The 27,519-nt window shown below is 36.4% G+C and overlaps 2 protein-coding genes and 2 long non-coding RNA genes across 6 annotated transcripts; 2 read left to right on the plus strand and 2 right to left on the minus strand.

Moving 5' to 3' along the window:
* The first annotated feature begins 1,971 nt into the window (after positions 1 to 1,971).
* LOC113732771 (uncharacterized) lies at positions 1,972 to 4,893 on the plus strand. Of its 2 annotated transcripts, XR_003458885.2 has the most exons (5): positions 1,972 to 2,010; positions 2,222 to 2,549; positions 3,060 to 3,274; positions 3,554 to 3,670; positions 4,619 to 4,893. It is a non-coding gene; the product is annotated as an uncharacterized lncRNA (long non-coding RNA). The 2 variants fall into 2 exon arrangements; XR_003458884.2 differs by lacking the exon at positions 1,972 to 2,010 and having other exon boundaries at positions 2,032 to 2,549.
* A 2,517-nt stretch (positions 4,894 to 7,410) lies between these two features.
* LOC140037045 (uncharacterized) lies at positions 7,411 to 8,924 on the minus strand. The gene is made up of 4 exons (XR_011840901.1): positions 8,783 to 8,924; positions 8,048 to 8,095; positions 7,761 to 7,808; positions 7,411 to 7,547 (listed from the first exon to the last, which is right to left on the minus strand). It is a non-coding gene; the product is annotated as an uncharacterized lncRNA (long non-coding RNA).
* A 4,383-nt stretch (positions 8,925 to 13,307) lies between these two features.
* LOC113732770 (sugar transporter ERD6-like 5) lies at positions 13,308 to 27,289 on the plus strand. Of its 2 annotated transcripts, none has more exons than XM_027258728.2 (18): positions 13,308 to 13,718; positions 21,916 to 21,978; positions 22,679 to 22,768; positions 22,872 to 22,931; positions 23,440 to 23,505; positions 23,591 to 23,656; positions 23,729 to 23,804; positions 23,933 to 23,997; positions 24,675 to 24,767; positions 24,890 to 24,970; positions 25,056 to 25,140; positions 25,323 to 25,366; positions 25,445 to 25,507; positions 25,577 to 25,636; positions 25,718 to 25,771; positions 26,049 to 26,105; positions 26,217 to 26,331; positions 26,828 to 27,289. In XM_027258728.2, the coding sequence occupies exons 1-18, from the start codon at positions 13,578 to 13,580 to the stop codon at positions 26,950 to 26,952; spliced, it is 1,404 nt and encodes a 467-aa protein (XP_027114529.1). In that variant the 5' UTR covers positions 13,308 to 13,577; the 3' UTR covers positions 26,953 to 27,289. The 2 variants fall into 2 exon arrangements, with proteins under 2 accessions (XP_027114529.1, XP_027114532.1); XM_027258731.2 differs by lacking the exon at positions 13,308 to 13,718 and adding an exon at positions 20,249 to 20,861.
* LOC113732767 (uncharacterized) lies at positions 14,290 to 18,670 on the minus strand. Its single transcript, XM_027258725.2, has 2 exons — positions 18,089 to 18,670; positions 14,290 to 14,426 (listed from the first exon to the last, which is right to left on the minus strand). Exons 1-2 carry the CDS (start codon positions 18,668 to 18,670, stop codon positions 14,397 to 14,399), a joined length of 612 nt encoding a protein of 203 aa, XP_027114526.1. The 3' UTR covers positions 14,290 to 14,396.
* Positions 27,290 to 27,519: the final 230 nt, after the last annotated feature.

Raw genomic sequence — 27,519 nt, forward strand, 5'->3', positions numbered from 1 at the left:
GTCAATGCAAACTAAAAAGCTGCAACAAGAAAAATGATTCTGTGCGAAGTAGTAAGTTTTTTGGCAAAAATCATGGGAAAAATAGATATTCTCAGGTAATTAATACGGAAGAGAAAATGATAGAAACAAAACTTCAATCATAAGGAAAGAAAATAAGTAACTGCAGATTGATTAAGAGTAAAAGAGGAAAAGGTCGACCAGGAAATGCAGTAAAGAAAAACAAGGAGATACCTGATTGAAGCGGGTGCGAAGCTAAGAATTCGAAACAGAGATCAGGAAAAGCCAACAGAAAATAAAAAGCTAACAGAAAGGCGTAAGAGAAAAGAGAAAGATCTCTAAAGCATTATAATAGTTGGTAGTCCGTAGGTAAAGAAAACCAAACCAAAGAAACTGACGGTGGAAAGGTTAAATGTAGATAGAACACATAGTCTTGAGCTATACAAAGAGTTTGTGCTTTGGCAGAACCAAGCACGTGCATGCATTAAATCTGATTAATGATTGCAAGTCCACTATGACAATATGTAATATGTGAAAGAACTGAACGAAGCAAGCATATCTCTTTCTTTAAGTATATGACATGAACTGTAACAACAGGTGTAACTTCTAATTTTTAACCACGTAACATAAATTTTGCGCCACGTTACATTTAACCACCAGGGAAGCACCATGTAAAATTTGAGAGCATGTGGTGGCATCGTAGAAAAATTGCAGGATATGTTGGCATCATAGCAGAATTGCACCAGAGGACAAAGCAGGACAAAATTATTGATTGTCTTAGTCTAATGTGAGATTTTTTTAATAAGATAGATTTATAGTATTTTGTATGATAATGGAGTTGGAATAGTTGATAGAGAGTTGATATATTGGATTGATTTATTTATAAATAAATATAGTAAAATTGATGCGATTTGTATTGTGTTTTATAAAATTAATATGATCAAAAGATTTGATGGATAATATTGGTTTTAAAAAATTTTGTTTTTTATTTTTATTTAGTGATAAATAAATAGTTTTTAAATTAATGAGATATATATTAATTTTTTTAAGTTGATTGGATGGAAAAATAGGTGAAGAATTACATTGAGAGTGTTATAATTTTGGTATCTTGGGCATTGGTAGTTTATGTATTTTAGGACGATGATATTTTCATAATTTAGATAGGTAGGATGAGAAAGTGTGCATTGTTGCAGTGAAAAAGTCTATGGAAAAGATATAAGAGAATGGGAAGTTTGTTGAAAAATCAATGGATAATAGATTTTTTTGGGTCAATTTTGATATAGTTTGGGTGTTGTGCAATGAGATAGATGAATAATTTGGAATAATTTGACACTATAGCTTGGTAAAATATTTGTTTATTGATTAAGTAGGTTTTTTTCTGTAAGTAAAGATGATATTGATTAAGTTATGAATAAATGTGACTGCAATAAATGGAAGCTGTATTTTTTTAATTAATAGAACCTGAATAGGTAAAGGATAATATTATTTTTGAGAGTTGAAAGATTTTATATTAATAGTTTAGTACTAAATGGATATTATTGAAAGTGAGGTGATGCATATAAATTTTTTTATAAGAAATTGAAATGATTGTACGTGAAAATTATAGAGTTTAACCACTGCAATTTACAGAAGAATTTTTCAACATTTATTGTTTGATGTTTATGCGACTTATTTTATTGTACTCAAAGCTGTAGCGAATCTTGTATTAATACATAGATATAGGCATGCGATATATTTTGTAATATGTGTGCATATATATATATATATATGCTTTTTAATATTTGTGGTATTCCTATTTGTCCTGTGATTCATGTGTCAATATGATATTGTTTTTTTTAGTTGTATCATGTATATGTTTGCTATATATATAAGGATACTGTTTTAAGTATTTGTATGTAAATTTGTGGTTGTTTGGCACTACAAGAAAATTGGTCATCAGTGACAACTTGTTGTGCAGATTCTTGTATTTAGCAGTGAAGCACTTGGTTTCTTGAAAGCTGTTATATTTATATGGTACCAGCTATTTATGTGCAATTCTACCAGCTGCAAATAATTTCGCTCTTAGCTTTTAAGATTTAGAATCAATTCCAATGGTTCTTTGTTAATTTGTTTTAAACTTGCATAACTGGATTATATATTTGAGAAATGGTTACATTAGTCATCTCACTTGGACTGTGTTCAAACTCTGGTTGATAATGCTTGGTATCTCATATCCTTGTATCAGGCAGTCCATCGATTTATACAGTAGTGTACCATCTCCAAGTCTTAACTTCCTGGGGACGCCTACGTTATCATGTTTAGGCAACTCATGTATCTCTTATTCATTAACAAGAAGATACACTCCTGAAGTACTCCCTTCTTCGCAAAACCTCTATTACCACCAGTAGCAGATGCACGTCGGCCACCAGAAAGGTGTAGTTCACATTCTCTGCTGCCCTCCATTCAAGGGAGGCCTTCCTTAAGAAAAGCAACTGCTGACAAGAAATCATCCAAGGTCTCACATGAGGTTTCTCTTCCTAGCCAGAGTTCATATGGACAAGCTGTGGTGAATGGTAGGTTTATTTGATTGAACATCCATCAATCTACATAGAAATGCAGGAATATTAAAGAAGCATTTATCAGAGGAACTGCATAATTAACTTGTATGTTGACGTGAATGTTGATGATTCGTACTTCAGTAATCTATCCTTATTCAACTTCTAGATGTAGGAATATGAACTTGCTCGCTTTACTGTAAATTAAAAAGAAAAGCCTAAATTTGCTATAATCTATTCACTCACTGAGAACTTTGATGGCTTGCATAATATTCTAAATCCTTTTCTTCTATCTGTAGATATATATTCTACCTATACATTTGATCCTTTTCCCTTTTCACTGATGTAAGGAAGTTCGTCCTTGCAGTTCCTTGCAAAATGAAATAAAATATCAAATCAGAAACTATCATGAAACATCTAGAACCGTTTGAAGGCCTTGACAATTCTGATTTTGCCTTTGCATTTAGCTGCTAATGTGCTCATGGTGAATGAAGACACATAAAAATTATGTACATTTACTTTTCACAGGCATAAATGTTCTTTGTGGTGTTGGAATTCTTTCAACTACTTGTGCTGTCAAAGAAGGTTGATGGGTTGGGCTCTCAATTCTGTTTATCTTTGCTGTTGTTTCTTACTACACTGGGATTCTCCTGCATTCCTGTTTGGACAGTCAACCTGGGCTCGAGACTTACCCGGATATTGGCCATGCTGCCTTTGGTAATGTGGGACGTATTGCTACATCTGTAAGTATATTGTAAAATTGTCATTTTCTGAATGCTTGTTTGATGGTCCCCTTTATCTTTGAGGATTTCAGAAACTTTTTATTGGCCTTAACAATTTTGGAGCCAGAGTGGTTTTTTGGACTCTCTGAAGTTTACTTGGGAGGGTTGACAATGATAACTTTTGTTATAGCTGAAGAAATTGTATATGATGTTACAATTCGATACCTTCTTATTAACTCTAAATGGAAATGATACCTTTCTGTCTCTAGGGTACTGATAGTTAATTTGTTGCCTTTTCAGGTTTCACTCATGCCAGATCCAAAAGCTAGATCATATTTATGCAGCCTCTTTGTCACTGCTGCTTTGATTTGTTGCGTATACTTCATCGGAACTGCATTCCTTGCGAAGGATGACATGGTAAGTGTCTTTCTTTTAGTTCTTTTTAATTCATTCCATGGGACATGGACTTTGCTTTAATTACCTTGCTGTTATAATGGTTTGCTTCAATGGGTATCACATAAACATTTCTGAGGGCACTTTGGGCTTTGACGCTACAACTTCTGGTTAACTTCAAATATCAGGCGGACTTTGTTTCTTCTCTTTCCCCTCTTTCAAGAGCTGTGTTGCAGGATTTTGGTAGCATTTTACTAAGTGCAACAAATATTAGTTTCGAAGAATTGCAAGATCTTCAACATTCACATTTGGATAATCTGTACTGTGGTATATTAGAAGAGAGATGATGTCAAGATGTGGTAAAAATTTAGCAAAAGCCTTAGTTATATTGATTTAACAATTTTTAAAGAAGACAGAACCTAATTATTCTTTATTGCTATCCTTTGCTTTTTAGGTTTCTATAACCCTCTATAAAGCATGCATCATGATATATTGATTTATGCCTTTTAACGTGTCGCGCTACTGTAGTTATTATTCAATAGAAAATGTTAGCCAAAGGCTATCATTCAGGAGAAAATATTCACTACAGAATCAACTGCCGTTACTCCATTTTTTGTATCAGTACATAGCTGCTCTTATAATCTAATAATGTATATTGCTTTTGCGTGTTAACCAAGGATATTTTCAATCAATACTTAACTGCTCTTATCAACTAATATATACTGCTTTTGCATGGGAGGGAACCTTACTAACAGGTCTCAAGCTCCCACGCCTTGCGTGGGAAGCAGACCCTAGTATTTGTATAGATTGGACTGTGATTTCTAACTTCTTGCTGGTGTTGTAATATGTGGGCCCAAATTATATGAGGTTCTTAATGAATTGTAATTTTTGTCTTAATAATCTAAGTCTCATTACTTGTTCTTTATTATTGTACTCCTCCCCTTACCTACTTCTTTTACTCTTTTATGACAGATAAATGCTATTCATACTAGCTTTTGGAAGATATCTATGGTTATGGTTGAAGAATGTTGAAGACAAAATTGCCTTTTGCTCATGGAGTGGTTCATTTAAATGTTCTTCAATTTCTTAAACTGTGATTGCTTTTGTAAATGTACCTTATGTACAAGTGATATTTTGGACAAATGTTATTTTTGTAGGCATTAGTTGGGTAATGTACACTTGAATTTGGCATTTGAGAATGCTATATTATTACCATGTAATCTAATGCAAATACTTTTGGTTATCAATCGTTCATGTTTATTTGTATGGTTTGTTTAAAATCAATGATTTAGCAATGATTACAGGCCAAATTATGACTATTAAGCTATTGAGAAATTATCTAATGACAAAAAAAAGTTGTCATAAAATAGAAAATAAAAACTCCTTGTCACAACAGAGACTGTCACTAAATCTAAGCTAAATTTGTGACAACAATTGTTGTCAGTAAAATAGTTATATACAATGACTTTCGGTGCTTTTTAGTGACGACCTTAAGTAGAGCATTTTTGACAAAAGGTCAATTCGTCAATAAAATACTTCCGGATTGTTGTCACTAATGACAACTATTTAGTGACGACATTTTAGGTCGTCACTAAATAGTTGTCATTAGTGACGACAATCTGGAAGTGTTTTATTGACGACTTGATCTTTTGTCAAAAATGCTCTACTTAAAGTCGTCACTAATGAGAACTATTTAGTGACGACATTTTAGGTCGTCACTGTTTACTTTTACCGACGGGGATTTAGTGACGACTTTGTGACGATTAAAAAGTCGTCAATAAAAGGTATTTGTGACGATATTTGTATGTTTTGTGATGACTTTGTGTTGTCACTGATGAACAATTTTCTTGTAGTGTGGTTATCTTTGTTATAGTTTCAAACCTTTTGATTTTGGTTTTCAGTGATATATTTTCCAATTTTTGAAATGTCATCGAACTAACATCTTGGAAATAGAGGGAAATTATCCTGTATTTTTCAAAACAATCAGTCGTATTAATGCAAGCTAATACAATGTGGCACAATTGATTTATATTTATTAGATACACACAAAATTTGTGTTGATATATATATATATCTACATATATATAATTTTTTGAAAATAAATATTTTTATCGATACATATATTTTGATATATATTTTCGAGCTGCAACAAAGAAAACCAAAAAAATAACATCTTGCAAATAGAGGGAAATTATCCTGTATTTTTCAAAACAATTAGTCGTATTAATGCAAGCTAATACAAAGTGGCACAATTGATTTGTATTTATTAGATACACACAAAATTTGTGTCCATATATATACATATATATAATTTTCCGAAAATAAATATTTTTGTGGATACATATATTTTGATATATATTTTCGAGCCGCAACAAAGAAAACCAAGGAAACAATAATTATTAGGAAATGGAATGTAGGAGCTGAACAGCTGCAACAAACAAAGAAAACAAAAGAAAATGGAATAATTAGGGAGATGATAGCTAAAGACCGTCAGAATAAGACTAGCAGAAATATACCGTGCTTGCGCACGATGAAGAATTTATGTAATGCCCACAATGAAATTTGGTAACCAGCGAATTGCAATTATAAACTAACGATATGGAGAACATTGGAGGCAAAATAATTTGGTGTAATTAATAGAATTAAAGAACATTTATTACAATTAATATATTTACACATTATTTGGCTTTCTACAGGTGAAAAAATTTTTGAGTTTGGATATGATATTACAGTAATAAAGGTCACGTTTCAAAGTCACAAAATTGCATAGGCTGGACTCCTAACACTATTAGTTACCAATTTGGTCAACATGTATGGAAATGCACGAAAGCTACGCTGACCCTTTATTTACTGCTTGACAGAGAAACGATGAAATGAAATCAAACAAAATAGGTTAATTGACGAAAATAGTCCTGCCATGGAATGGCTGTCAAACTTGAGGAAATTTTTGATGCATGTTGATTTTAATGTATTTCATGTTTTGGTGTGTGTCATGTAATTGTGCATCTATTGGAATAGCTTAGCTTAATTTTTTTATTAACGCATTTTTTTGTTTGATAGCTTTCTTGGTTTATGCTACAATATATTTGAATTGTATCATAGTCATATTAAGTATACCATTCTTAATAAAAGGCACAAGTTTAAAGATAAGATGTTAAGCCTCGTAAAATTGCATATTATATGAGAATAATGAAGCGTTGAGAGTTGAAGTTGTAGATTTATTCAAAGCTTTTTACAAAAAATCAAGCACAGTCCTGAATGGTTGAAAATAATTCTGCAGCATGTTGTCCATAAATTGCTAAGTTAAATTGATATGGAAAAAGAATGGACAATAGAAACTGACATTCATATGTTTATTGAACATATAAGAAGAACAACCCGTTTCTTGCAGAATAAATTTAAAAGAAAGGTCTAAGTTCTACCGGTTGGTGTATCAGAGAAGATGTAGAACTTATTGTACCAAGGGAATAGTTTTTCGACTCCATGTTTGTTGAAGATTAGGACAGTATTGCAGGACTTTGATTCAGGGATAAATACTAAAGTATCGCTAAATTGTAGTTGATGCTCAAACTTAAACGTATTCCAATTATTTGTAAACTGTCTCTGACGCATTCCAAGAGTGACTGTCGTATTTACAATTCTCAGGGTGATCAGAGGAGTTTTGTCACCATGCATGAAGGAGGATACAAACTCGGGCACTTTCTGTTGTTCATCGACAAAAAAAATTATTAGTGGGAAAGAAAGTAATGAATGATAAAATAAAACAGGATATAGCCAAAGCTCACAAAATTACGCTGGTTTTGTTGAGTGAAGATCTCATAGAATGATAGCCCATCAGAGATGTCTTGAATGAAATTTGGTTTCATTGCTGATGCTACTTTCCGGCACAACATTCTTTGTCCTATATTTCATACAAAAAAAGTTTAAGTGTACGAAGGTGAGAAATAAAACAAGAAAAAACTATTAGACGGGAAGTAAAAACAGAAGAAGATAATGCGTCCCATACATAAAATGGAGAACAAAGTAGCTAATAATTGTTTGATCAAGGGAGAAGAACAGAGATGAATGAACTATTAAAGATTATGTTTCAATTCCAATATAAAAAATTAAGTACCTTTTGCTGCAGCAAGAAAAATAAGCAGCAGACCATAGCAAGCAAAACCTGGAGAAAATTAAGAGGGCCATGAAAAAATGGATAATAGGAAAATGTCATTTTCAGATAGGAATATAAAAAAAAAAAAAAAAAAGAAGAACAGCAATAAATGTCACTAAACTGCAAAGGGTATATACCAAAAATGGAGAAAAAAGTAGCTAATAAGTGTTCGATCAAAGAAGAAGAACAACGATGAATGACCTATTAAAGATAATGCTTCAATTCCAATAAAAAGAAAAAGCAAGTACCTTTTGCGGCAGCAAAAAAAATAAGTAGCAGCTCGTAGCCAGCAAAACCTAGAGGAAATTAAGAGGGCCATGCAAAAATGGATAATAGGAAAATGTCATTGTCAGATAGGAATAAATACAAAAAAAAAAAAAGAATAGCAATAAATGCCACTAAACTGTAAAGCGTAGAAACAATAGCATTAAATAAATGAATATGATCAAGAAAGCACGCGAAGCATACAAGCGCAGGAGAAAAAACAGGAGAAAAAAAGTCTAACAAAAGCAAAAGCAATGTTTCAGCAGGAAAGCTGACAAAAACAACGGAGGCAACAAAAAAATTGGGCAAAAGGAAAGTAAAAAATCGAACTTCAAACAATAAGAGACAACAGTGCAATAAGAATGAAAAATGATAGAACAAAGAGAATCATAAAACAAAAAAAAAATGCAAAAGGAATATTAATAATAGTGACAGGCCAAAAAAAGCAGTAAGCATGGGAAGTAGAAGAATATGAAAAACAAAATAATCGAAGGGGAGAAAATATAAAGACTATTACAAGAATAGGGGGAGGGAAAATAGAGCATCACTTACAATAGATGTAATAGCAGACAGCAAAAAACAGTAGTGAATGAAGAAAGACGCACAACGAAACGGAGGGAAGGAAAAGCTCGAGGAAGAAGAAGCAGAAGCAATACATAAAACGAAGTAAAACAAAAAAAGCAAGCTAAAATGCAAGGGAAAGAAATTTACATGATTACCTGTCTTGTATTCGGTGCATGAAAACTCGGGAAAGCATGTTTAAAGATATGCAAATCTCGCATGGAGACGGCTTTAATGAATTGGAGATTGTGTTGGGTGAGAGGTGAATCCACCGACCAATAGAAAGAATGGGCAAGGCCGCTACTTATTTTGTACAGCTAGATAATGATGATGAAAGAAGCAAATACTGGACAGTGACCAATCTGAATTGAGAGGAGGAAAAAAATTAGAAGATAGGCGGTGCGGTGCAGGGGCATGTTGATGACGAAGGAGCAAAAGGCAACAACCCATTGAAGATGTCATTTCCAACACACGGGCCACGTGACTTCGGCATGAGGAGGACGAAAGACCAGCAAACAATTGAAGTACCATTCCCACTTTATATATAATAACTAGCAGAAATATACCGAATTGATGTAATGCCCACATTGAGCATTATAGTGTATGAATTTAATAAAGTAGTATAATTGATATTTGCAGTATGATGTGTATAAATTATGTGGTGTAGGGGAGATAATTATAAAGATGGAAAAAAGGATAAACTAACTATTACTTCAAATGACACCGCCATCCGAATCAAGAATCCAAAGGTTAGTAGAAATTATTTTTTTACCATGTACCATGAAATTTGGTAAGCAGCGGATTGCAATTATAAATTAACGGTATGGAGAATTTGGCATTAACAAAACAGGAGATAATTAAGGTAGAATATAATAAACTTAATTATTTGTCCCACCCTTAGTGAAACAGATAAAAAAAAAATTTGTAGCCAAATAAAGCGAACAGATAACTGTTTGTAGGCAAAATAATTTGCTGTGATTAATAGAATTAAAGAACATTAATTACAATTGATATATTTACACAACACGTATAGAAAAAGTTCTTCCTTCCTTTCTCGGGCCATCTCGGCATAACGTTTCCGGCGTTTTGCATTTCTATCCATGATATGGTATGATACGAGACTTGTGAGAGAACTACATAAACGGCTCACAAGCATTTCCAACCGCAAAGTAGGGACATTAGACAGGAAGTAAAAGCAGAAGAAGATAACGTGGCATATACATAAAATGAAGAACAAAGTAGCTAATCATTGTTTGATAAAAGGAGAAGAACAGAGTTCAATGGATCAGTTGACATAACGCCTCAATTACAATAAAAAAGCGTTAAGCACCTTTTGCTGAAGTAAGGAAAATAAGTAGCAACTTTTAGTTAGCAGAACCTGCAGGAAATCAAGACGGCCAGGAAAAATAATAATAAATGTCAGAAAACTACGAAGTGTAGAAACAATAAAAGCATGAAAACGAAGATGACAAAGAAAGCATACGAAACATATAGAACAGAGGCAATGTTCAGCATGAAAGGCGACAAAAAGGAACAGAGGCAACAAAAAAATTGGGTAGAAGTGAAAGTAAAAATGAAAACTAAAGCAACAACAGACAACAATGGAATGAAAATGAAAACGATAGAACAAACAGAATCGTAAAACAATTAAAAATGCAGGATGAATAATAATAGTATCGTCAGGTAGAACAAAGCAGTAAGCATGATAAGTAGAAGAATATGAGGAAAAAATACAAAAAGAGTATTACTAGAATAGGGATAGCGAAATTGGAGCAACACTTACAGTAGATGTAATAACAAACAGCAGGAAAACAAAAATAACACTGATTGAAGAAAGATGCACAAGGAAACAGAGGAAAGGAAAAGCTCGAGGAAGAAGAAGCGGAGGCAATGCATAAAACGAAGCAAAAGAAGAAGGAAAGCAGGCTGAAATGCAAGGGAAAGAAACTCAAATGATTACCTGGATTCTCTTGCATGCATGAGAACCCGAGAAAGCACGTCTAGAGAGGTGCAAATCTTGCATGGAGATGCCAAAAATTAATGGATTGTAGGCTGTGTATGCTGAGAGGTGACTCCGCCGACCAATAGAAGAAACGGGCAAGGCGTCTACTTATATTGGCTCGATTATTAATGTTTTGTTTTCATTATACTAATCTATCATTAGTATTAGGCTTATAATAATAAGTACTATTATTATTATGATTAATAATATTTTCATCACAATATAGATAAGATATTATACTAATCTATCATTAGTATTAGCCTTATAATAATAAGTACTATTATTATTATGATTAAGAATACTTTCATTACAATATAGATAAGATATATATCATATAAGAAAATATATAAAAAACTGGAAAACGAAAATAAAGCAAAAAATATTATGCAAAAGGGGAAAAGATAGTCAGGCAGTACCCACAATGGAATAAATAATATTAAATACGGGATAAAGAAAAAAATAGTATATTAAAAATATACTAAAGATTTATTTTAAAGAAGGAGAGGAAAAAAAAAAAGCATGGGTACTATATAAAAAAGAAGCAAATACTGAATAGCAAAATAATATATACGAAAGAATTTATAACTAATATAAAAAATATAGGCTAAATAGAAGATAGGTATATAATATAATATAAAAACAAAGAAGGAGCGGAAAAAAAAACAGTATGGGTATATAAAAAAGATGCAAATAATGGATAGTGACCAATCTGAATTAAGGGGAAAAAAATAGAAGATAGATGGTGCAGGGGATGTGAAAAATGACAGTGCACTATGGCAGAGGAGCAAAAAGGCAGCAACCCACTTAGGACCAGCAACAGGATTTGCATGGCCATGTGATTTGCACACGAGTAGGAGGACGAAAGACCAGCAACAATTCAACTGGCATTCCCACTTTATATAAAGTTCTTTATATACAATACTTCCAAAGTTAATAATAATAATAATAATAAATAAAGTTCTTTAGCATACGATACTTCCAAAGTTAATTAACGAGAAAATGGAATATGGGTACAACAGCAAAAGGAGACAATTAACTTGTAAGTGAAGCTTGACGACTACATATTGGACCAGAGGACATTGACGGTGGACAAAGGAGTACATATTGGACCAGAGGACAAAGAAGGACAAAATGAACAGCGGAATTACAAAATAACCGGCGGAAATCACTGTAGCAAGACCTTCCACGCTTTATGTAATTAGAGATTTAACTTTTTATCTTTTCGAGATACTAATACTTGAAGGATAAATTCCTCTTAATTAGTGCTGGTTGGACGTTGTTAAACAAAATTATAAGGGAAAATGTCTATTTTAGTCCCTCATCTTTAGGGTCTTAGCCAATTTATCCCTCATCTATCACTACCACCATTTTAGTCCCTTATTTTTGCCAACAAAAAAAAATTCAATTTAGGATCTCTAGCAAAAAATTAAAAATTTCTAATACTATTAGCCACATACAATGCGTTTGCTTTGTTAAAAAGTGAACATTTTGGTCCATATCTTCAAAGTTGTGTTCAATTTTGTCCTTAAAAGCACACACACATGCTAATTGATATCCGGTGACATGTAAGGGATAAAATTAGACGTGACTCTCATGATAATGAAGCAAAATTATCATTTTTAATTGTACACTTACTGCATGCATACAGGGCTAACTCCGCTAGAAATTTTAATTTTCTGTTAGAAGGTCTAAATTAACTTTTTATAGTAAAGATAAGGGATCACAATGGTCACAATAATAAATAAAGGACTACATTAGTCAAAACTCTAAAGATAAGGAACTAAAATGATCTAAATCTTGTTTTGGGTCTTTAAACTTAAAAAAGTCCCAATTTGATTTTTACAAAACATCTCAATTTGATCCCTCAAAATAAGAAAGTATCATTTTAATCCTTCAAAGTAGCACAAAAGTCTAAACTTTAGTTCCTCAAATGAAAACCAAACTCTCAATTTGCTCATCCAAGTCGATAAAATAATTTCAACTTGGTTTTCCTAACTTAATCTATAAAACTTAATATATATGAAACAATCAAACTATTGAAGACAAAAAACTAACATGACTCTTTTACTTTCTAAAACTTTTCTTACTTTATTTACTTCAATTAGGGAAAAAAAAGTGCCTCGTTTGTTGAGATAAGTTATTTTGTTCTACATTGATGAAACCTCAATATGACTCTATATTGAAATAAGAAAAGTAAGTAGCAAAATGTCATAAAGTAAGTAAGTAGCAAAATGTCACAACTTTGTCATTCAAACGGTCAAGGGACAAATACTTTTTGTAAAACAACTAAAATGAGTTCACTTATTTTTCTCCTTTTATAGTTTAAATCATCCTAGAATAAACCAATTGGTATTGCTTCTACTGAAATAAGTTGAAAGGATCAACCTCGCAACTTTCTCCAAATTGAGAATTTCTCAATACATTGGACTACTTTGTGTGACCAAAATGAGAGGCTTTTTCAATTTGAAGGAAAAAATTGAGATGCTTTGTTACTTTAGAGTATCGTACGGACACTTTCCAGTTCAAAGAACTAAATAGAGAATTTAGAATACTTCAAAGGACCAAAATGAAAATAACTTTAAGTAATTATGGCAGTAGTAATTATGGCAGTAGTTTGTTGGGTCCAATTTCAAGAATGTCAAGGTGCATGACAAAAGGTTTGTCAGACGTTTATGCATCGAGTCACAATCATATTCATGTTACGCCTGAAAGGAAAAAGACGTGAAATCCACAACAAAACCAGTCTCTTCCCTACTTATATTTGCCCAAATTTGAAACTCCAATGAAGCATTATGCAGAAGTAGTTGAGCAATATATTGTACCTGCAACGGTGACCACTCAATTGCTTCAAATCTTGAAAGCTTCTTTTTGTCTTGATTCAAGTGACCCTTCAGAACAGTTTTGACAAAAAAAAAAAAAAAAGTGACCCTTCAGAACAAGCAGAAGAAATCATGGATGCAGAAAGGGTACTTCCGGACTGTAGCTCCCAAAATGGTGTTAATGCTGAAAAGGGTTCCTCTCCTAAGGTCACATTTGCAGTAGTTTGCAGCAGCTTTATTGTTCTCTGCTGTTTTTTCACCTATGGCTGTGCTGTAAGTTGCATTTCTTTTTAATTGGCAGTTTAAGCTTTCCTTTTTCTGTCATTTTTTTCCCTTCCTTTTTTTTATTTTTCTGTAAGCTTCTATCTTGCATGTTTCAGTTTGTTGTTTGGTTATTTTGCCATCAATGCATTTGAATGCAAGAGGAGTTAAGCAGATATAATTGGTGGATTTTTGCACCAATATTTACTGCTGATAATTAGACCAGTCACTGTAATCTCGAACCAGTGAGAGGGCAAAAGTTTGTAATGGAATTATAATCATTTTAGTCCCCTATCAATAGCATTAATGGGTTAGAACAATTTAGTCTCCTAGGGTCTTGATTGATTAAAGGGAGTTGATGAAAAATCAGCAAAGTTATATTGAAATCTGTCCAATTTAGTAGATTTGGAATTGGGAATTTTGAAGGATCAAAATGGTCCATAGTCCACATCCATTTTTTTTTTTGGTGTAAACGGCGTAATATAAATAAAAGCAATCAAAAGTTCCCCTGGCTATTACAGAACTGTCCTAATGCTACGGGGATAACAGATGCCCCTGGTGTCCTCATCAAAAGCAAAAAGGAGTTCTCGAGGACATGATTCAAAAATCATAAAATTTTGATTCAGCTTGCTGCCCAATTTCGCTAAGACATCTGCACATCTGTTGGCCTCACGGTAAACATGCCTGAGTTTAACATGCTGGAGCTGCGAAAGCAGGCATCTGCAGTCCATGATAATTGGATGGAAAAGATGATCAGGATTCACAGTAGAATTAAGGAGAGAAATCATATCAGCACAATCAACTTCAACTTCTAAGCAGGGGATTTTTAGCGCAATAGCCAGTTGGAGTCCATCTCTAACTCCCCATAGTTCAGCTAGGATGTTAGACGCTATGCCTAAGTTTCTGCTGTAACCCTTAATCCAACAGCCAGAGGAGTCACGAAAGATCCCCCCAGCACCTGCAATCCCGGGATTGTTAAGGGCAGAGCCGTCAGAGTTGAGTTTAATCCATCCACAAGGTGGAGGAATCCATCTTACCAGCACTTGGGATTTCTTATAGGGAATGGATTGAGATTGTGGGCCTAGAGTCGTGAATTCGACAGCCAGGTCTATACACCACTTCACTGGATTTGAGACTAATTTGTGAGGTTCAAAAATTTTTTTGTTGCGAGTATTCCAAATAACCCAAAGAGCAAAAGTGCATAAGACTCCCCAAGGAATAGAGAGAAAAGGGGATGGGGAAGGGTCAGTGCAGATTTTTTTGAGCCAGCCTATGAAAGGGAGATGGTTTATATTGTGGAGCCATGGTGGTTTAAGACCTGTCCAGAAGTGCACTGCTGAATTACACTTCCTAAGGGTATGGTCTGTGTCTTCACAGTGCAAGGAGCAAAGTTGACAGGTGTTGTCCGGAAGAATATTCCTTTGATGGAGAAGTTGTCTGGTGGCTAGTCTATTATGATTCACTAACCAGATGAAGAACCTAATTCTGTTTGGGACTTTGAGAGACCAAATCCAGTTAAAAGAGATAGCAGGGGGAAGTGGAGCATTTTCTTTGGCATTGGAGGCTAGCTCATAGGCTGATTTTAGTTGGAAGTTGCCGTCAATGGAGGGACTCCATTTGAGACAGTCTTCTGAGACCACATGATGGGATCTAGGTGTGGAAAGTATTAAACTAGAGATTTCATGTGGAAGGCAAAAGGACAAGAGATGTAAACTCCATCCTCCATTGGAGTCAAAGAGGTCAGCCACTCTAAGATCTTCTTCATAACTGTGTAGGGGTCCCTGAATGAGGGATCTAAGGCTAGAAGTTGTGAACCAGTTACTAGTCCAGACTTTTAGAGAAAGTCCATTGCCAACATTCCATCCCAACCCCCGTTCAATGATGTCTTTTCCTTCTTTAAGGTTTCTGAGGTTGATAGAACCTTTAGAGGTAGTCAAGAGAAGCCTATTTTGGGCCAGAGATTGGGTTCTGTCAAGGTAGAGATCCGAAAGAATGTTAACCCAGGGTTTGGAAAAACCTTTTAATAAATGCCACCCCATTTTTGACAGGCCAGCCTTGTTAAGGAGCAAAGTTTGCCTTAGACCCAATCCCCCTTGGGATTTCTTGAGGGTAATAGTGTCCCAATTTAGAAGGTGAACTTTCCTCTTGTCTGAGGTAGATCCCCACAGAAAATTACGTTGCTCCCTATCGATGGCTTGGCAAATATTTTTTGGGATAGATGCCGCCTGAAAGAAATAAGATGGGATGGAGGAAATGCACTGTTGGAGGATGGCTTTCCTTCCTGCTAAAGATAGAAGACTAGCTTTCCATCCTTGCAATTTTTTTTGCACTTTTTCGAGTAAGAACTGGAAGGACTTGGTGGGTGATTTGCTAAGTGTGATGGGAAACCCCAGGTATTTGCCTAAGTCATTTGTGGAGCTAATACCAAGGACATTGGAAATGGTGGCTTTGGTGAGGGGGTCAGTGTTGGGAGAGAAAAGGACTTTAGATTTGAAGAGATTGGTTTGGAGACCAGAAATGGAAAAAAATTGGTCTAGCACATTCTTTACAGAATTGATGGATTGTACGTCTGTGTTAGAGAAAAGAATTATGTCATCTGCGAAAAGGCAGTGGGATAAGGAGTGACTAGTTCTACCAAACTGCAGGGGTTTCCACCGTTTGTCTTCGACTTCCTGATTGATGAAGAGGGAAAGATATTCCATGCAAAGAATAAAGATATAGGGGGAGAGGGGGTCACCTTGACGGATGCCTTTAGAAGGTACAAAGTAAGGGGAAGGAGCGCCATTGTGAAGAATGGCAAATCTGGTTGAAGAAATGCAATGCATAATGAGGGATATAGTGGATGTGGGGAATTCAAAGAAATGAAGGACTTGCTTAATAAAATCCCATTCCAGGTGATCATAGGCTTTGTGAAGGTCTAGTTTAATAGCACAAACCCCCCTCTTACCTTTCTTCCTCTTGATTCTATGAATAGCTTCTTGAACTAGAATCACATTGTCTGTCCCACTTCTTGAAGGAATGAAGCTTGTTTGAAAGGGGGAAATGATAGAAGCAAGCGCGGGTCTAATCTTGTTGACTAGAACCTTAGCTAGAATCTTGTAGCTAGAGTTGCATAGTCCTATGGGTCGAAATTGGTTTAAGGTATTCGGCTGATCTGTTTTAGGTATGAGACAAATATGCGTGTCATTCACTCCTGGAGGAATTGGATTTAGAGCAAAAGCATCAAGGATAAACTTGGTGATGGAGGGGGCAAGGGTGGTCCAGCATTTTTGGAAGAAAAAAGGGTGAAAGCCATCTGGTCCAGGACTCTTGAAAGGTTTCATATCAAAAACGGCTTGCTTGATTTCTAGTTCAGTTGGAACATTACTGATGGAAGATTTGAGTTCGTGGGACAGTACGGGGCCTGGGAAGGGGAAAGGCTCTGGATGCAGAGGCGAGTGTGATTTTGAGGAAGTGAAAATGTTTGTAAAAAAGGAGAAGATATAGTTTTGGATATCCTGGGGATTCAATAGCCAAGTATTATCACTGGTTTTGAGAGAAAGAATCTTGTTTCTCCTTCTTCTGATCAGCGTAGAGGTTTGGAGAAATTTAACATTGAGGTCATTTGCCAGGGAATGATCTATCCTTGCTTTCATGAGCCAAAGAAGTTTTTCTTGGTTAAGGATCTCCAAGTACTGATTGGAGAGAACTTTCTCCAGGTTAACAAGGAAGGTTGAGGAGTGGGATTGAAGAGATTTCTGGATCCCTAGGAGACGAGCTAAGAGGTTTTTTTTTTTCCAGAAAATGTTGTCAAAATTTTTTGTGCTCCAGTTCTTTAAAATAGAAGAGAGGGCTGAGAGATCGCCTGAAATGGGCGTAGGAGGACCCACCCAGGATTCTCTAACCACTTGGGAAAAATCAGGATGGACCATCCAGAATTTTTCGAGTCTGAAGGAGTGAAAAGGGCGAGGTGATGATTCAGGGTTCAAATTGATTAAGACGGGACAATGGTCAGAGTGTACCCTAGTTAGGTGAGAGACTAGAGCTTCGGGAAAAAGGTTTTTCCAATCCGGGTTACAGAAGGCCCTGTCTAGCCTTTCATAAATAAAGCCTAGATTTTGTTTAAAACAGCGCCAAGTGTATTTTGGGCCAGAAAATCCCAAGTCCAGCATGTTACAAGAGTCAAGAACAGATTTAAAAACAGAGGCTCTAGCTCTACTAACCGGACGACCCCCTTTTTTATCATTTGAAGAGAGCAGCTCATTAAAATCTCCTAGCCAGAGCCAGGGACAGTTATGTTGCATGGCAAAATTACAAAGTTCATTCCAGAGCACAGTTCTTTCATGAAAACGTGGACTAGCATAGATACCACTTAAAATCCAAGGAGGAGAGTTTGGATTTACCTGGATAGAGGCATGGATCACTTGAGAGAGATTGGAGATGGGGTTCAAAACGATCTCAGCTTTGTTCCAGAGTATCCACATGCCACCACGAAAGCCGATTGCATCTACAACAGTGAAATTGTCAAAAGGCAAGTTGCTGCAAATTTCTCTGGCTCTCTCACCGTGGAGTTTCGTCTCCACCAGGATTGCTATGCCCGGATGGTGCTCTTGCACTAACTGGAGAAAATGGTTCCTGAACCCCGGGTGGCCTGCTCCTCTAACATTCCATAGGAGAAGCTTCATGGAGTCTAGGAAGGGGTTCTGCATCATGGGCTCTGGAGGACTCAGAGCTCTGGTACGGTGGCTGGAGTTGCCATCGTGGATATTGTCTGGAAAGCTTAGCTCTCGGCTGAACCTTGGTCTTAGTACCAGCGAATGGTCTCGGGCCTCTGGGCTTAGCAATTCTATGGCAGTTAGAAAGATTTTTATGGCTAAGACCTCTCTTACGGGCGAGATGATAGTGACTGAGCTTTGACAGTCTCGCAGAGTAACCGATAAGGGAGATATGGAGAGAATTTCCCTTCGGGTTTCTGGAGTCGGCATTCGACTTTGTTCTGCACCTTGGCTTGAGGCCGTGGCTTCCCGGACACCTTGTCTCAGTTGATTCCTCGGAGGATGCGCAGCTTGATTGTTCCTCCGTCTCCAGGCTCTTTGGTGGGTTTGATCGGGTGGTGGGTGTCTGTTTCTTGAAGATTGAACGAAGTTGTTTGAGGGACGAGCTTGGTTTTGTTGGCCAAGATGGCTTCCGTCTCGCCCTCTTCGCAGAGCTTGGTTCCTTCTCGCTATCCTCTCTTCTGGATCGAGGTCTGTTATGTATGCAATTCTTGTTTGGGTTGCCCAAATCTGGATCCTTCCCAGACTGTGTTGGTCCTGGGACTGGTGAACATTCTCCCACGAAAGGTGTGGGTTCAGGAAGAGAAGTGGGTCGATGACTCGATGTGAGCAAATTAGTTTCCATTCCTCGTCCCGATAGAGATGATTTAGTTGGGGAGCTTGGGGAAGAAGGGGTTGAGGAAGGTTGTAGAGTGATTGGAAAGGTGGGTTGCTCCTGCTCTGTTGGGTGCCATCCTCCTATGGGTGGAAGTGACGAGGGGACCACCTTGTCCTGCGAAACAATGGGGTGGAAGGGCGGGAATCCATCAGCGAAAAAAAGACAGAGGGAGTTTGGAGTAGTTTGGCAAGTGAGGTGATTCAGATGTAGAGCGGTTCCTAGTTTGTGTGGGTTTTGAAGGGGTTGTGGGAGAGGGGTTGTGAGAAATTGTGCTCTTGATAACAGAGAACCCATTTGTGCTCTTGCCATTTTGGTGAATGGTATTCTCTGGTCGACTTGTTTGGGAGATCGTAGAAGCCAGAGGTTCAGTGGAAGGGAAAGTATGGAGAGAGAGGGGATCGTGAATGGTATTGGATTTATTGGGGGTTGGAGAAAAGGCATCTGGATCTATGACCTGTTTGAGAGGTGAAAAAGGGTTTGGATCCCTCTTGTTTGACAGTAGAGGTTTTTTCTTCCAAAGGGTTCTGACTTTAGGATTTGACAAAAGGGCCGCATTAAAAGTATTTTGGCTGGGTTGACCAGGAGTATTGGGCTTTGAGCGGCGGTTTGAATTTGAAAGAAGTGTACCGTTAGAAGGTGGGTGACGTTTGTTCCCCGGAGCTATTTTCCTGGATTTGGTCGGAATGTGTGACCATCCCGGTTCTGATGACTTTGCCGGTGCCGCAGTTTGTAGAAGGGGAAGTTTTATGCAGCAGGCTTGGTCATGGCCCAATTTGCCACAGCCGAAACAAAAGGAAGAGTTTTCTACTAGGATTGGTTGGATGTAACTGTCTAACTCGATGGCTGTGGGTATGGGATCAGTAAGATCCACTTCAACGCATAATCTAGCAAACCGTCCTCTCTCGGTGTTAGCTGTTATAGCATCAATCTTTATTAGTTTGCCAATCTTGTTGCCAATAAGGCTGAGCGCTTCCGCATCATAGAATTCGAGAGGAAGGCCTGGGAGTCGGATCCAGAGGGCTGTGGTCTTTGATATAGCTTCCAAAGCGTTGAAAAAAGGGCTCCACTTTCTGATAGTGATAAAGGTTTTGTTGATGAACCATGGTCCCCCAGTGAGAATTTTATGGAAGTCTTCCGGATTTGAAAATTTGACTGCAAAGTAGTCTCTACCAAGATCCAAAGTAGAGAAAGGGCCTGCAGTTTTCCAGACGCGCCTGATGTTTAAATCAAAATACTTGAAACCCAGACTTTTTCCCAAAGGTTTTGCTATGAGAGTGAGGTTCCAGGGAGTCCTAAGTCTTTCCCGGAGAGAGTCAGGAAAGCTTATGGAAAGTGTAGTATTAGAGGCAGTGACAGTAGACGCAAGGTTTGAGATGTTTGCGGCAACGGAGGGGTTGACATATGTTGCTTCGGCAGGGTGCGGGCTATTAAAATCAATCTGTATGGAGTTTAGGAGCTGGTCTTTGAAGGATTTTTGATATGGGGGAGGCCGGGGTGGAGGTAAGATGCTCGGGCAGGGGAGATGGTTTGTTAAAGAAGGGGTATCTGTAACGGAGGGTTGCTGGAGTTGATCTGAGTGTGGCTGTTGATATGGATGTTGGTTGGCGGAGATCTGCTCGGAGGATGAAGTCACCATTTTCTACATGATTCCTTTTTCATAAATACTCTGATAGTCCACATCCATGACATAGAAGGCTAGAATAATATTTAGACACCATGAACCATCATTCTCTATAACGGAAGGTATCAACTTCTCTTCTGTGCTCTGCAAATTTACTCTGTTTTATCTTTTGGTCACCCTTCAGATACTCTTGGTTACGATCATGAAGAACCATTCTACAAGACATTTCTACATTGCCAATCTTATATAAACACTGTGAAAATTTTTGGTCATACCTTTGTAGTTTCATGTTTGTGTACTGTTGGAGTGATGAACTTGACATCAATGTATTTTTCACGTTATGTTATCAAGGCAATCAAGCCAAGCCAATCCAAGCCAAGCTTGAGGATCACAAACATTGAGCTCAATCGAAGTCCAAAAGTTCACTCTTGAGTTTAAGCTCGAACTTTACTGAGTCTACAATCATGAGCCTATGACAACTAAAGTAAACCTCAAAATGCGTGCAATTATTAAAATTGGCTTTGGGTTGGCGGATAAAGAAATTTTGCAAAATTTAAAGGCAAATGGCAGGACAATTGAATATGTTGTTTCCTATTTGTCTCAATTTCTTCTTTATGGTACTGAAAGACGGTAAAGTAGAGATAGGAAGTGAAAGAGGAAATGGAGCTTATGTGTTATCAACACCTAGCCCCTAATTTCTATTGACGACTTGAGAGCTGGTGCCACACTATTGAGACCTAGGAATTAATTTTTCAGAAAAGTGGAATATATGGATCCAGGGCATAGCAAGGTTTGAGTTCTGTCTAGTTCAAACCGGTTCGTGTAATTCTTACTACATCTAGTGTAAACTCATATAGTTTTGGTGTAATCGTGAATTTTATACCAACTTTGTTGTACGAGTTGACAAATTCAACTTTATACTCAAGTTGTACGATTTTACACCAAAAGTTGTAAGAATTACATCAACCGGTTCGAATTGGACAAAATTCAATTGTGTAGCCCTATTTCCGAAATTTAATCGGCAAGATGACTATACTAAGGGCAATACATGTGAGCATGTATTTTAGATGATTAGGTGTACATATTAACAATTTCCCACGTGAGCCATTACAAAATTTCTTCTGTCAATGGCAATATCTCTCGATGTTAACTGCTTATTGCTTTTGTTTTCTCCAGTGTGGATATTCATCTCCTGCTGAATCTGGAATCATACATGACTTGGGCCTTTCTACTGCAGAGGTTCACAGCCTAAACTCCTGAACCATGGGATTTATTACATATGCACTTTGCTATGCTATTGTCAAAAGCAAAGCTAGCTTGTATTATGTGAATAGACAAACCTGGATAATGACCAATAGTAAGTACAGTAGTAAAATGTCTAGATGAAATCATGGCAATGCCGAGGTGATGGTAAGAAAAGCAAAATTCACAATAAGAACACTCTCATTATTCGGCTATGTTTGTTAATGAGACCAGTAGCATAATTATAATAAACAGAACTTATTTGTGCTGATGTCTGGTAGTATACATGACTAAAGAAGCACAAAGCTACTGTACTAACAACATCACCCCTTTCCACATGGAACTTGTTGATTGCAGGCTCATGTAGCTTTATTAAAAAAGGTTTACAAATTGATGCACTGAGAAGTATATACAAGAACTTGAGATTTTAAGTTTTACCATTTTTCCTCTGCATGATTCTCAGCTTGATAATCAAATCTGAGGCAATAGGTATTAGTGTGTATAAGGATTTATCCCCTTGCAAAACCATTAACCATCGACATCAACTCTGTTTTGAATATAAAAGCATTGCTCAGTACAGATTAGCTGCTTATTATGCTGCAAATCTGTTTGAACAGTAACGCAACATTAGTGCTCCTGTCAATATTCCTTCTCTTGCTGGTTTGTGACCTTTTCTCATCGCCCATTGCATTTTCAGTATTCGACTTTTGGGTCATTGTTGTTATTTGGATCCATGTTGGGTGCAATCATAAGCGGCAAAGTAGCTGACATCATTGGTCGAAGAGGCGTAAGTTTGTTAAGTTCTAATTTAAGAAGTATTAATTATGAGGAGATTCATCATTCTCAATGCAGATGAAACTAGTATTTCAACTCTGCCCCTTTGGGTGCAGGCATTATGGTTTGCTGAACTACTTCTCATCATTGGTTGGCTAGCAATTGCGTTTGCAAAGGTTCCTTCATTTCTTCTGTCCTAGAATTGACAATTAACACGTTTTCCTTTATTTATTCTGTCAAGATTAAGCACGTCTGTCAGAAGTTGTTTTAGGGTATACGTATGATAAAGCTCAATATTCTAGTGGTTTGGATTTCTTAAGACTTGAAAAAGATTATTTCAGAAACTACCTTATTTTCTTTGTAAACTGGTCCAGAAACAATTCATAGCACAATAGACTGTTGATAATATGCCAATAGATATTGTAATGGATGGGAAAAGTGAATAAAAAAAAAACTGCAACTGAAGTTGTTGAGGTAAATATCATATTACGGTGCAATTGCAAAAGAACAAATCTGCAAGGATGTCTTCAAAAGGTTACATTGCCAGATTCAAGCAAACAAATTAATTAAACGCTGTAGATTATAACATTTCCATGAGATGTCTATTATTAGAGAGGAAAAGTTAAAAAGGAATAAGTAAGCATATACTAAATCAGGAAAGCACTAACAATTCAACTTTCACAGGGCGTGTGGTGGCTCATAGTAGGAAGACTGTTGTTGGGATTCAGCACTGGAGTTCAAACTTATGTGGTAATTGAAGCAAGTTTATCAAGCTATTATCCTTTTGTTTATCAGTTCCTTTCATACGTAGACCCACTTTTATTCTGGTTCACAGTCTATCGTATATCTTGCTGAAACCATACCACCAAATATTCGGGGAGGATTCACAATGGCAAGTCAGGTAAACTGAAAAAGTAAGATGTTCTTTAAAGAAGCAATACCTCTCCTAACTGCATTTTCTATAAACTCACAGTTCATGGCATGTGCGGGCATCGCTGTGATGTTTTCCTTCGGGAACATCATTCCATGGCGTTTTCTAGCCTTAATTGGTAATGTTGCTTTCTACTGTCTGTCACTTTTATAAGCTGAAGTCATGTTGGTCAGTGCATTTACTTATTTTTCCTATTAGACAAATTGCATGCGTACTTTTAACAATTTCTTTGCGTCATGTTTCCAGGAACCATACCGTGTATCATACAACTCATTGGGTTATTCTTTGTTCCCGAGTCTCCTAGATGGTTGGTGCGTTTTATTTGATATTCGCAATTAGTTCCTTTGCTGATTGATGTAAAGAAATAGGAGAGAGTAAAAAGTAAAGAATTTGACAACAGTCACATAATTACCTATCCTTCCATTCAAAGCAAAAGCCATAGTAATATCGTGCTTTGTTCAGGACCGAGTAACCAAATGTGGGGAAATCCCTGACAGAAAAATTTATGAGTTTTTAGCACAATGAGATGCCGATTATCACGTATTATATTTCTATTCCCAATTTTCTGTTGTGTAAAATGATAGAATAGGTCATAAAACATTTCTGCTGGGATAAAGAACAATAGATTTTGAACTGAAGTTTTTAGACGAGAAAAAAGAGTACAACTATTTCTTTTGTAAACAAACTAGACCTTGGTGTTTATGCTATGGCATCAAAACTTGTCGGAATGAAGTTATAAAAGAATTTTAGAGACGAAGGAAGACAATTTTCAATGTGTTCTTCGAAGAAATTTCTTAGAATTTTGCCTCTCCTTTCTTTTTGTTAACTTTTACTTTGTCCTGCTGACCAGGTTTGCTTTTTCTTTGATTGCTTTTACTAATAGTCCAAACTATTAACTTACTTGCAAAGGAAAAAGGGTTGAAAATCGAGTACCATATTTGTTTCCATACTTGCTCTGTTAGCTGATTACATGATTTGTTCCCTGTAGGCAAATGTTGGTCGACAAAAAGAGCTAGAAGCAAGTCTTCAATGGCTTAGAGGTAAGGAAACTGATATCTCTCAAGAAGCCGCTGAGATACAGGTAATTTGTAGACATCACATTTTAGAAACTGAATCTCTTAATTGAACTAAGAAGAAAAGGCATTACCATTTCTGTTACCCATTCATAGCTGGTGAAACTATAACGAACTTGGGATCTTGTAGGACTGCAACCAATCTCTATATAAGCAACCAATCTCTAGATTTCAGGAGTTGCTTGAGACGAGATATGCCCGTCCAGTCAGTGTGAGCTCCAGCAGTTCAATCTGAGAAGGGCCTGCAACAGTTATTAACATGTCCTATCTTCCTAATTCTTGTTATATATTTTCAGATTGGAGTTGGACTATCTTTCCTGCTACCATGGGGAGGCAGTAATGGAGTTTTATTATACGCAAGCTCGATATTTGATACTGCAGGTAAATTTAGAGTCTGGATTAATTTGATCCAGAAATATAAAAGACTTCGACTTGAGAAATTAATTTCCTAAATTGTTTTCTCTGCTCACCCTTTAGTCAATGGTGTATTACTTGGTACACTGAGAAAATTGATACGACATGCACGTAATGTGTTAAGAGAACTAAACTTCAGGTGATGACAGGTTGCAATGTTGGTATTGCAACTACGACTATGTCTTTTATTCAGGTACTCAAGCTTGAATGTGGATTATTTATAAGGCATCTGCTTGATGTGTATTTCACGACATGTTAGCATTTTCTGCAGATTCCGTTTTCTGTTTTAGGGGTTCTCTTGATGGATAAATTTGGAAGAAGGCCACTTCTAATGGTTAGAATGTCGACTATATTTTTCTTTTATTCTTTCATCTATTTGACATTAATACCAGAAGTTTCATAGGTGGATTTGGCTGGAGCATGCTTGGGAGGCCTTCTTATAGGAGTGGGATTCCTGTTGCAGGTTTTATTGGACATTTCAGTTATCTCTGTTTCATTGATCATATGAAAGTTAATGTTCTTAGATATTGGTGAATATGAGCAGGATTTAAAACTGCCGGTGGATCTCAGTGCAACAACAGTTTTTGTTGGCATGCAGGTAGCTTCATGAATAATAGTAAAACATCACTTCAACAAAATTTTTTAGCCATTAGTTTCTTTTGTTACATTTGTTATCATTTGGCTGGAAGATCATAACAGAAGTATGCAGCAAATGTATGAAATTGTTTGAAATCTGAAAATCGCCTTTCATGCCTTTGGAATTTCATTCCTGTCTATTGCAGAACTGAATTTGGACATGATATTGGTTTATTATAGATTCTTTATCTGAACTAGATGAAACTGAACCATTTGTATTTTCTTATTCCTGACACCAGATGTTTTTTGCATTTTATGCCTTTGGAGCTGGTTTGCCATTCGTCATCATCGCTGAGGTTTGCCATTTTCAATATACTCTTTAATTGTATCCTTTTCAGACTTATCAAGGGGTGCAAGACATTTCAAAGAATCTGAACCCTTGTCTAATTGGCGTCTTTCCATTGCAGGTATTTCCAATGAACATAAAGGGCACAGCTGGAAGTTTAGCAGCTTTCATTAACTATTTGAACTCGTGGATTGTCGCCTATGTCTTTAACTTTTTGTTCAAGTGGAGTTCAGCAGGTAATTAATCTCTCTCTCTCTCTCTCTCTCCAATATATATGTGTGTGTGTGTGTGTGTGTCCTTGCGCATTCTTCTTTTTTACATATAAATATTAGCAAATGTTAGTTTTATCAATATGACGCAACTCTTTCAATCTTTCTCATGAAATTTCAGATCAGATAGAATTTGAACAAGGGTTGAGTATGCATATTTTACACTCAACTCTACCACTGCTAATAAGTGCTAAGCTAAGTTAGAATTGTTTGCTCACTTTCTTACTTCGGCTCTTCTGATTATCAAATACACTTACCTCTGTTTTAGAAACTCATAAGAGCCATAGAAAGTGAAAAAGATTAGCAAATTTTCGCACATCCTAACAGATTCTCAATTGTTTCTTTTGGAATAATATTTTTGGTTGAATCATGAGTGAGCAGGAATGCTTTGCGTGCCATGCGATTAACTGAGAAACATAACAGATATGCTTGTTTCACCTTCCCTTTGAATGTTGTCCTCCAGGAGCATTCTTCATATTTTCGATTATCTATGCATTGCTGATTCTCTTCGTCCTAAAGATGTTGCCTGAGACAAAGAAGAAAAGTCTTGAAGAGATACAGGCACTGTGGACACAAGAAGTCCACTGATATTTGCAGGAACTTCTTATACCAGCAATGCTGCACAAGTTGTAAGGTGTTGAGAAGCATGATACATAAAGCACTGATCCCAGATGTCAAAAATAAGTTGTTGAAATGGAAAACTAAAAACCAGATCATAATGGCTTGTTAGGTCCTCTTCTTTTCCATGAAATTCTATGTTTCGACAATGCCAATTTTCTCCTTCCAATTGATTCCTTACCTTAGCAGCAGCTGGATTAACATTTAGCCATTATAAGGGCTTGTTGAGTTCTCTTCTTATCTGTGGAATTCTATGTTTCTACATTGCCAATCGATTCTTTACTTTAGCAGCTAGATTTAACATTTAGCCATCATGTACGTACACTATGAATGAGGTGTGCAAACGCTAAGCTCATAGAAGCTAGAGGGCATTATCGTTTATGATTTCTAACATTGACTAGTTTTCATGGGGACAAAGTATATATTTATAATATTTAGGGCGGTAAAACATGACTATCCAAAGTTGAAGGGGCAAAGTGTGATTAACCATTCATGAAAAGTAATGTATATATCTTCAATTCTCTAAAGGAAATCCAA

Source organism: Coffea arabica, chromosome 2e, assembly GCF_036785885.1.
Source record: "Coffea arabica cultivar ET-39 chromosome 2e, Coffea Arabica ET-39 HiFi, whole genome shotgun sequence".
NCBI lineage: Eukaryota > Viridiplantae > Streptophyta > Magnoliopsida > Gentianales > Rubiaceae > Coffea > Coffea arabica.